Source organism: Schistocerca nitens, chromosome 2 (genome assembly GCF_023898315.1).
Source record: "Schistocerca nitens isolate TAMUIC-IGC-003100 chromosome 2, iqSchNite1.1, whole genome shotgun sequence".
NCBI classification, from domain to species: Eukaryota; Metazoa; Arthropoda; class Insecta; order Orthoptera; family Acrididae; genus Schistocerca; species Schistocerca nitens.
In genome coordinates, this window is record NC_064615.1 from 264,599,500 (window position 1) to 264,610,912 (window position 11,413).

Consider the following 11,413-nt stretch of genomic DNA (forward strand, 5'->3'; position numbering starts at 1 on the left):
ACATGGACTGTGGTAAAGTCGGAACAGAAGAGAAATAAAGCATTTGAGATGTGGTGCTACAGACGAATGATGAAAATTAGGTGGACTGATAAGGAATGAGCATGTTCTGTGCAGAATCAGAGAGGAAAGGAATATGTGGAAAACACTGATAAGGAAAAGGGACAGGATGATAGGACATCTGTTAAGATATCAGCGACTGATTTCCATGGTAGTAGAGGGAGCTGTAAAGGACAGAAACTGCAGAGGAAGTCAGAGATTTTAATGCATCCAGCAAATAATTCCGGGCGTAGGTTGCAAGTGCTACTCTGAGATGAAGAGGTTGGACAGGAGAGGAATTCGTGGCGGGCCGCATCAAATCAGTCAGAAGACTGATGACTCAAAAAAAAAAAAAAAGTAGGTACGCTGATCTGATACTTTTGATCAGATAATGAATAAAAATATAATGAAACATACGTTCAGATAGGTGTATTATTTGAGGATACTTATTTGGTACCACTAAATATCACGAATAAAACAAAATAATGGAAGAGAAAGATATTGACATAGGCTTGCTAGAGCTATGTCCTTTAACTTCGCAGTTTTCTAGTCTTGCGGGACTGTCCGTGTGCGCGAAAGTTTCTCTGTAAATGAAAATACAGGGTTATTCTAAATGATGGACCGATTTTCAGAAATTCGTATGCATTCAAATCCAAATCCAAAATGAACAAGCTTTATACAAATGAAAAGAGGAAGTTTCAAAGTTTTTGGCGGGCGGTGGCGGGCGGCCGATAATGGTTTCAGAAACGGCCGGTAGAGTTCGCGCGGCAATAAGGGCCGTCATTCAGTTTCACTGTCAGTTGTGGGTGAGATGACGACTGTGGAGCACAAGGTTTTCTGCGTTCTTGAGTTCGCGAAAAGTAAGTCGTACATTGTAGGGCACCGGGCATTTCTTTCCAAATTCGGTATTCAACCACCAACTCGCAAAGGCACTAGCCGCTGGTTTAAGCAATTTAAACTGACCGGGAGTGTGTGGAAAGGAAAAAGCACAGACCGACCGCATGAGTCAGAGGATGATGTCCGACGAATTCACAAAAGTTTTGTGCACAGTCCCAGAGCCAATCGAGAACTTGGAATACCCCAACCAACTGCATGGAAACTTCTGAGACGACGTTTGCTGTACAAGCCCTACCGATTACAACTTGTGCAGGCCCTCAAGCCCAATGACAAAGAGAAGCGTTTCAGTTACAAATTACACACATCAAAAAAGTTTCGCATCACGCCGGTTTCCTGAACTCTTGAACATAGACGTTGACTGTTGACATTATGTCACAGAGACAGTCCCTCTGACTGTTCAGAGATGTCACTAAACCCACGCAAAAATGTAAACAATCATGCGCGTATTAGACGGAGAGAGTCCGACAGCCGATCAGTTCTAGTCATTCCACCAGGAACGAGGTACACGGCTCGTGTTGTCTGTAGTTCAACCATGCCTAGACGGTCAGTACCGCCGTTAGATCGCGTCCGCATTGTTACTTTGTGCCAGGAAGGGCTCTCAACAAGGGAAGTGTCCAGGCGTCTCGGAGTGAACCGAAGAGATGTTGTTCGGACGTGGAGGAGATCCAGAGAGACAGGAAATGTCGATAACATGCCTCGCTCAGGCCGCCCAAGGGCTACTACTGCAGTGGATGACCGCTACCTACGGATTATCCCGTCAGCATATTGAATAATGCTTTTCGTACCGAGCGAGGTGGCGCAGTGGTTATCACACTGGACTCGCATTCGGGAGGACGACGGTTCAATCCCGTCTCCGGCCATCCTGATTTAGGTTTTCCGTGATTTCCCTAAATCGTTTCAGGCAAATGCCGGGATGGTTCCTTTGAAAGGGCACGGCCGATTTCCTTCCCAATCCTTCCCTAACCCGAGCTTGCGCTCCGTCTCTAATGACCTCGTTGTCGACGGGACGTTAAACACTAACCACCACCACCACGCTTTTCGTGCAGCCACAGTACATCGTGCTACGACTCAAACTGTGCGCAATAGGCTGCATGATGCGCAACTTCAATCCTGACGACCATGTCGAGGTGCATCTTTGCAACAACGACACCATGCGGCGCGGTACAGATGGGCCCAACAACATGCGAAATGGACCGCTCAGAATTGGCATCACGTTCTCTTCGCCGACGAGTGTAGCATATGCCTTCAACCAGAGAACCGTCGGAGACGAGTTTGGAGGCAACCCATTCAAGCAAAACGTCTTAGACACACTGTCCAGCGAGTGCAGCAAGGTGGAGGTTGCCTTATGTTTAGGGGTGGCGTTATGTGGGGCCGACGTACGCCGCTGGTGGTCATGGAAGGTGCTGTAACGGCTGTACGACACGTGAATGTCATCCTCCGACCGATAGTGCAACCATATCGGCAGCATATGTGCGTGGCATTCGTCTTCACGGACGACAATTCGCTCCCCCATCGTGCACATCTTGTGAATGACTTTCTTGGGATAACGACATCACTCGACTAGATGTTGATGATGTTTGGTTTCCGGGGCGCTCAACTGCGCGGTTATCAGCGCCCGTAGAAATTCCCAACCTTTGCTCATTCCAGTCTCGCCACTTTCATGAATGATGAGGAAATGGTGAGGACAAGACAAACACTCAGTCATCTCGAGGCAGGTAAAAATCCCTGATCCTGCCGGGAATCGAACCCGGGACCCCGTACTCGGGAAGCGAGAACGCGATCGCGAGACCACGAGCTGCTGACGCTGGACTAGAATGGCCAGCATGTTCTCCAGAAATAAACCCTATCGAACATGCCTGGGATAGATTGAAAAGGGCTGTTTATGGACGACGTGACCCACCAGCCACTCTGAGGGATCTACGCCGAATCGCCGTTGATGAGTGGGACAATCTGGACCAACAGTGCCCTGATGAACTTGGGGATATTACGCCACGACGAACAGAGGCGTGCGTCAATGCAAGAGGAGGCTCTACTGGGTATTAGAGGTACCGGTGTGTACGGAAATCTGGACCACCACCTCTGAAGGTCTCGCTGTATGGTGGTAAAACATGCAAAATGTGGTTTTGATGAGCAATAAAAAGGGCGGAAATGATGTTCATGTTAACTTCTATTTAAAGTTTTTGTACCGGTTCAGGAACTCTCGGAAAAGAGGTGATGAAAACTTTTTTAATGTGTGTATTGTGTATTACAAATTATTAAATTGATATCAAACGTTATGAAAAAAACTTTGAAACATTCTCTTTTCATTGGTATAAAGCTTGTTCATTTTGGATTTGAACTTGAATAATTACGAAGTTTTGAAAACGGGTCCATCATTTAGAATAACCCTGTAGATAGAAAAGGAGGTAATATTGCAGAGTATTCAGTGCGTAGTAGCGATGCATCCATCAGTTTTGGGGCGACTCCTTATAAATTCCTATCTTGTGTCGGCAGGCGGCTCTGACGACTGGGCGAAGGGCTCGCAGGGCATCAAGTACGCGTACACGGTGGAGCTGAGGGACCGCGGCCGGCACGGCTTCGTGCTGCCCGCGCAGTACATCGTGCCCACCGGAAGGGACGCCGTGGCGGCGCTGGCGGTGGTCGCAGAGGCCGTCACCAAGCTGTGAGCTGCGACAGCCGCTGCGCGCGGGCCGCGGGCCGGTGGCTTCCGCCTCGCCTGGGGCGATCCTGTGCCCCACAGCGGCCAGCCGTCGACAGCCGTCCCAGCCACAGACTGAAGAAACTGCCAGCCACACATGCACCGTGCTATGCCGACAGGTGGCCGCCCGCTCTGCAGATCGTAGTGAGACAGTGCCCCCCCCTCCTCCCCCCAATAGTGCTTCATACTACGGAGTGCTTTCAAGTTCGAACGTATGCTTTTTTTTTTTTTTTTGTTCTGACGTACTACTTGCACCAGAAACTTTTAGCCTGTTCCTCAGTTCCGTGGCAGCTCACTCACACAACCATTTTGGTGGCTCATTTTGTTTCATTATTTCGTCATCACGTGGGATTCAGCCTTCTTTGCACTGTCCCATCTATACATGGACATCTTACACATCCATCACCATGTCATTGCTCGGAGACAATGAATACCAGTGAGGCTCACTACTGGAAAATGAATGACGTGAATAATTACACGTTTGTCTTGTACACTGAACAGCGCTATTTTTAATATGGAAAACATAGCGCAGTCCAGTGGCTGTCGCTTAAACCCTAACCCACTGGATAAATTTGCCATCTCGTGCACCCATAAACAAATAATGCTCGCATGTTTGAAGCTAAAGTGCGTCTTTCCATCTGCACTCAGTCGTCCGGGGGGGAATGCATATTTTTTCAACTTGAACGCATCTCGTAGATCAACAAGGTTAACTGGACACCTATCGGAAATTACAGTCTGAACCTATTGAGCGGTGAACGAGGATCGACTTTCCTGACAGTGCCCATTTTCTCGACATTCTTGCAACTACCTGGCGAATGTGTAACTACGAAATGGCAACATACCGTTCAAAGGAAGCTCTAATGAACAGGGAGCTCCGCGTGATGTAGGCCTGCGTCACTGTTCCAAACATACAAAAGTACTCCCATCCAGACATAGCTCAGTTCTAGTGGCGCCACTTCCCCCAGACAGATTGTACAACAGAAAGTTGTTACATGATTCTGATAGTGCTCACCCACCAAATAATCTTTCATTCCATATACAACTTAAGTGCTGACGTATTTCTTGCAACCGCGCTACTGTTATGTGGAGCAAAAGGTGATACAACTACTTTCGGCAAAATTCTTGACTAAACTGTACCGAAGGTAAATCTAACTCCACATCTAATCTACTTTTCAGTATCATCCCTTGCTATACACCTGCGTATAACCCCAAACTTTTCTAATTTGGCTTTTACGTTAGTTGCATGAGATGTATGTAGAAGGGAGCAATAGTTGTTGATTTGTCTTGAGGTTCCCTAATGCTCGACGTATTTCATGTGGTGTTCCCATGAGGGTACATTGAGAAATTGAGGGGCGCTCTCGTTGTGAGAGAACCAACGTCTCATTTAGTTTATCTCAGGGAAGTTGGAGAAGTTTACAGAGAAGCGTAAATTGACAACTCAGTGATGTGCCAACCAATGGCACAGTTTGAACACTTGATTACTCCAATCAGTTCCACAGCAAAGGTAACTGGACAGTTTTACACTGGGCACTTCAGGGAGTCGACGTCGTTCATGTCGAAATGCTGAGCTTTAACGAGGACGCAGAAAGTGTCTGATGTGCAGTTTTGTATGACAGAGAAGGAGCAATCGCTGCTTAAATCTACGCAAGATCAGTGTATCATCTATAGTACCGACACCGTCTTCAGAATTCCGTTTACAAGCGTCGGCTTACTCGGATATAATATCACCTTTTATTCTTCTTTTGATCTGCTTACTCGCTCAAATGTGTGGCCTGCACTTCCTACTGAAGATACTCTCACAAGAGAAAGTGAACCGTTATACGCACCCTTCTCGCTATAACCATAAACAAGAACCTTAGTGGAGTGCAATCTACTGGTTTCTCTCACTGTGTTGTTGATGTGAACATTGTATCTGTGGAAGGTCCATTGTCGCAACATCTGCCAAATTTCGTATGAACTGTGTTGGTGATACCAGTACCAATTTGACTGTTATCGTAAGATGTTGCAGATGTAAGTACCAAGTTGGCTACTATCATTATGTAATCACGACACACGTAAGTGCTGTACATCTGAAAAGTTTATTAAAAACAATTGCTAATGTTCTAAAGTGTGATAATTTTATTCATGTAAATCAAGTCTTAAGTATGCTAGAATATATTATACTGAGTGGCCAAAAGTCAGGGCAAAGGTTGTAGATGGGATGTCAATCTTCTAAAGCCTCTGTGCTGTCTTTGTCTCCTCCCAATCCGTAAGGCGTTAGGAATGGCGCATATATGGCACAGCAGAACGTCTAACGCTCAGTACGGCTCCTCCTCCCGACGTTTACGTGCGTGGAAACGATGGATAGTACGAGCGAAATGGAGAGCGTACTTTACTCTCGGAAATTTGGAGAAGACTCTAAGGTTCGGATGAATAAAGCGAGTCGGAGAACATACGTCACCCGAGAATACACTCTGCTTGAGTAAACGAATGGGGGAAGATGGTCAACTCGAACATCTTCCAATTTTGTATGAATAGAACTAGAGAAATTTCTCACGAGCGAACATTCTCCTTGTTTTGAAGCGAGCTCTGTAGCGTACTTCGATCTGAATAAGTTCTATTGAGTTAAATTTTACCGATTTTTTTTAGTAAAAATGACAGAATTGATAGTGCTCTGAAGGAGGGGAAGGGGGGGCAGTTATACGTAGACTAAAAAAAGAGAAAATGTAGATTTAACAATGAAAACATTATTTGGCTGACGAACTTCCTTCCCGAAATCATGAAAGAAGAGGGAGCGACCTTCCAAACGAAGTGAAAATGAAAACATTTTTGGGTTGCTTACCAGATCAAGGTTTTCAGACTGGTGAAGGACCAGGCATCTTTGTCACTGACATTTTCAGATGCTTATCATCATGTTTTCTCATAGAGTAAATCGTATATTTTGTTATATCAGATATAAGTAGGCGGGTCAGAAAAATTAATAGATGGTTTCTTACCAACCTAGCAATCTGTTTCTCATAACGAAACCGATGGACGACCGCTGAAGTACTTAAGCGAGAGCGGACCATTATACGTCATATTTAACCAACATTACGTCGAGTTAGAAAACTCTGACACAGTTCCGGTTTGGAGTACATGAGAATGTGATGTATTCTTAAGATTTCGTTCACATAATGTGTTCCCCAAATTTCGACGGCAAAAAGTTTCCCCCATATCGAACACTCGGTAACATAGCAAGAAAATGCGTTTTCGTAAACTGTCCGTAATCGTCTTCATAATTTGCTGCCGCATGTAAAAGTAAAATGTAAACGTAGTGCAACTCTTCCAGAACACACCGATGCCAGTTCTATATATGTACACTGAATAGTTTGCCTGTTTGAACGAGCTGAGTGAAATGCAAGATTACGCGTGTGTTCTGTGCCGGACACTGCAGACGATACACACAGAGAATCTTCTCAAGAAGAAGGGGAGGTAGTTAGAAGGAGCTCCCTGTCGGAGAACATGCATCGAATTTTTTATCCATACGCAACTGAGAACTTTCTCAGAGAATGTTCCTTTGCTCTATTTTATTCCTACGACCTGTTATCTCTGCGACAATGAAAATCCACCCTAGACACTGCTGACCCGTGAAACCCGAATTATCGTGTAATCTGAGATATCCTACGAGCCACGCGTCTTTCACCGATTATCATCCCACGTTCAGAAGCGGTTTAATTCGCCACGTTCTGCCGTGTCTGCTGCACACCTGTCTATTGCACACTGCTCCGATACCGTGTCTACAACCTAGCGTTACGCTGCATCTAGTCACAACATTCGGGCGATTCACACGCCACGTCTTTAAATGGAAGAACCCTTCGCTGACTGCACACTGGACTCGCATTCGGGAGGACGACGGTTCAATCCCGTCTCCGGCCATCCTGATTTAGGTTTTCCGTGATTTCCCTAAATCGTTTCAGGCAAATGCCGAGATGGTTCCTTTGAAAGGGCACGGCCGATCTCCTTCCCAATCCTTCCCTAACCCGAGCTTGCGCTCCGTCTCTAATGACCTCGTTGTCGACGGGACGTTAAACACTAACCACCACCACCACCTTCGCTGACTGTTGGCCATCAAGTTTATTAGAATTAAGAATAAAGTATCTGATCGTCAGTCGACGACCGGTTTGATGCAGCTCTGCACGCTAGTGTATCCTGTGCGGATCTGTTCATTTCTGCCCAGCTACTGCATCATACTATGAGCAGTTCTCGAAACTTTGGCCATGCCGTGGACTCGTGTAGCTCACACGTGTCCTAGCTCATTGTCTCCGCTGTGTGCGTATGGTGAAGTGGAAGATTTGAAATTGATCAGTTCTTCACGGTTATACAAAGTCCAGTCGCATTAATGTGACCTGCAACGCCACTCACAGACACCAGGTGGCAGCACTAGCAGCAGAGGGTGTATAAAGCGCGTCAGGGTGACGCGGAAAAAAGTGCAGTCGTTTCTTTAAAGTCAGTACCGTCATTAGACTGTTTTTTTATTTACAGTGTTACATTTACACTTACACAATCATGATTTCGGCTTCAAAGTGCCATTATCAAGTGTTTTAAGTGTTATACAGTGCCTAAGATGACATACTGTCGTATTTAAAATACACTATTAGACACATTGTCTAAGGGTCGATATTTCTTGCAAAGCCTACTGCTTTGTTTCATCACTGAGTATACCATCTTGACTCAAGATGGTATACTCAGTGATGATCTTGACTCAAGATGGTATACTCAGTGATGATCTTGACTCAAGATGGTATACTCAGTGATGATCTTGACTCAAGATGGTATATTCAGTGATGATCTTGACTCAAGACTGAATACTCAGTGATGATCTTGACTCCAGGTGCTATACTCAGTGATGAAACAAAGCAGTAGGCTTTGCCAGTAAAGTCGACCCTTAGACAATGTGTCTAATAGTGTATTTTAAATACGACAGTATGTCATCTTAGGCACGGTATAACACTTAAAACATTTGATAATGGCACTTTGAAGCCGAAATCATGATTGTGTAAGTGTAAATGTAACACTGTAAATAAACAACAGTCTAATGGCGGTACTGACTTTAAAGAAATATATTATGACTGTGGCCCAGCATTATGAAAAAATTATTAAGTGCCGTCGTTGTCCTAATGCGGAAACAGAGCGATTTATCTCACGTCGAAAAGGGCGTGATTATTGGGTATCGGGTCAGAGTCGGAAGTATTTTCGAAATGGCTAAGTTTGTCTACTGTTCACGTGCTGCCGTGGTTAAAGTATACGGTGCGTGGGGACACCCAGAATCTACTCTGTAGGAATGAACATGGATTCCGGAAACAGCGATCTTGTGAGACCCAACTCGCTTTATTTGTTCATGAGACCCAGAAAATTAGATACAGGCTCCCAGGTAGATGCCATTTTCCTTCACTTTCGGAAGGCGTTCGATACAGTTCCGCACTGTCGCCTGATAAACAAAGTAAGAGCCTAAGGAATATCAGACCAGCTGTGTGGCTGGATTGAAGAGTTTTTAGCAAACAGAACACAGCATGTTGTTCTCAATGGAGAGACGTCTACAGACGTTAAAGTAACCTCTGGCGTTCCACAGGGAAGTGTTATGGGACCATTGTTTTTCACAATATATATAAATGACCTAGTAGATAGTGTCGGAAGTTCCATGCGGCTTTTCGCGGATGATGCTGTAGTATACAGAGAAGTTTCAGCATTAGAAAATTGCAGCGAAATGCAGGAAGATCTGCAGCGGATAGGCACTTGGTGCAGGGAGTGGCAACTGACCCTTAACATAGACAAATGTAATGTATTGCAAATACATAGAAAGAAGGATCCTTTATTGTATGATTATATGATAGCGGAACAAACATTGGTAGCAGTTACTTCTGTAAAATATCAGGTAGTATGCGTATGGGACATTTTGAAGTGGAATGATCATATAAAACTAATTGTTGGTAAGGCGGGTACCAAGTTGAGATTCTTTGGGAGAGTCCTTAGAAAATGTAGTCCATCAACAAAGGAGGTGGCTTACAAAACACTCGTTCGACCTATACTTGAGTATTGGTCATCAGTGTGGGATCTGTACCAGATCGGGTTGACAGAGGAGATAGAGAAGATCCAAAGAAGAGCGGCGCGTTTCGTCACAGGGTTATTTGGTAAGCGTGATAGCATTACGGAGATGTTTAGCAAACTCAAGTGGCAGACTCTGCAAGAGAGGCGCTCTGCATCGCGGTGTAGCTTGCTGTCCGGGTTTCGAGAGGGTGCGTTTCTGGATGAGGTATCGAATATATTGCTTCCCCCTACTTACACCTCTCGAGGAGATCACGAATGTAAAATTAGAGAGATTCGAGCGTGCACGGAGACTTTCCGGCAGTCGTTCTTCCCGCGAACCATACGCGACTGGAACAGGAAAGGGAGGTAATGACAGTGGCACGTAAAGTGCCCTCCGCCACACACCACTGGGTAGCTTGCGGAGTATAAATGTAGATGTAGATGTAGAAACAGCGGTAGCCAGAACCGGCGCCGAGGCAACCGTGCTGCAGCACGGGCCAAGAACGACAGGGGTGAACGACGGCTGCGGAGATGTGTACGGGTGAGTAGGCGTGCAAGTGTTGAGCAACAGACCGCCCAGACGTACATGGGTCCTACCAACAGTCTCTGCTCAACGACCGTTCAGCGAACGTTGCTGCGTATGGGCCTCCGCAGCAGGCGCCTGGTTGATGCCCCAGTGCTGACCGCCGTTCATCGGCAACGAAGGCTGGAATCTGCACGCCAACACAGCAACTGGACGTCCAGTGAGTGGCGACAGGTGGCCTTGTCAGATGACTCACCGCTGGCCGTCGGCGCGTATGGCGTGATATGTATGAAACAAAACACGCTGCTACAATCGTTGGAAGCATCCAGGCCGGAAAAGTGAGCCTCACGCTCTAGGGAATGTTTTCGTCGCATCCCCGGGGCGACCTAGTCATTCTGGAGGGCACAACGGACCAACACAAGTAGGCATCTATCCTTGGGTACCACGTCCACCCCTACATGTAGTTCTTTTTCCCTCGACACGATGGCATATACCAGCGGGACGGTGCAACGTGTCACACAGCTCGCATGTTACGTAGGTGGTTCGAAGAGCACCATGATGAGCTTACTGTACTCCGCTGGCCACCAGAGTCCACGGATTTTAACCCAATCGAGAATATGTGGGACCACTTCGATTGGGCTATTCGCGCCATCCATCCTCAACCGAGAAACCCATCGCAGCTGTCTACGGCGCTGGTGTTGGCACGGCTCTACATCCCTGTCGGTACCTTCCAGAACCTCACTGACTCTCTTCTTGCACGTCCGCTCTGTGAAAGGCGTTACTCAGACTCTTGACAGGTAGTCACATTAATGCGACTGGAGAGTGTCTTACATCGAAACGGTACGTTCCAGAACATGGATTCCTTATCAAAACTTTGTCTAGTAACTAAACTAAAACTAAACTCCTCCCGAACAGGCCATGAAGGCCCCAAAGGTACCGATCGGCCGCCGTGTCATCCTCAGCCCACAGGCGTCACTGGGTGCGGATATGGAGGGGCACGTGGTCAGCACACCGCTCTCCTGGCCGTATGTCAGTTTCCGAGACCGGAGCCGCTACTTCTCAATCAAGTAGCCCCTCATTTTGCCTCACAAGGGCTGAGTGCACTCCACTTGCTAACAGCGCTCGGTAGACCAGATGGTCACCCATCCAAGCCCAGTCCGACAGCGCTTAACTTCGGTAATCTGACGGGAACCGGTGTTACCACTGCGGCAAGGCCG

General features: G+C 46.6%; 1 protein-coding gene across 1 annotated transcript in view; it reads left to right on the forward strand.

The window, feature by feature from the left end:
- LOC126234974 (carboxypeptidase B-like) overlaps nucleotides 1–3,599 on the forward strand; it is a 46,379-nt gene extending 42,780 nt beyond the window's left edge. The window contains exon 7 of the mRNA XM_049943712.1: nucleotides 3,427–3,599. Within this exon, the coding sequence (XP_049799669.1) occupies nucleotides 3,427–3,599 (173 nt within the window). The remainder of the gene's footprint in view (nucleotides 1–3,426) is intronic.
- The last annotated feature ends 7,814 nt before the right edge of the window (nucleotides 3,600–11,413 follow it).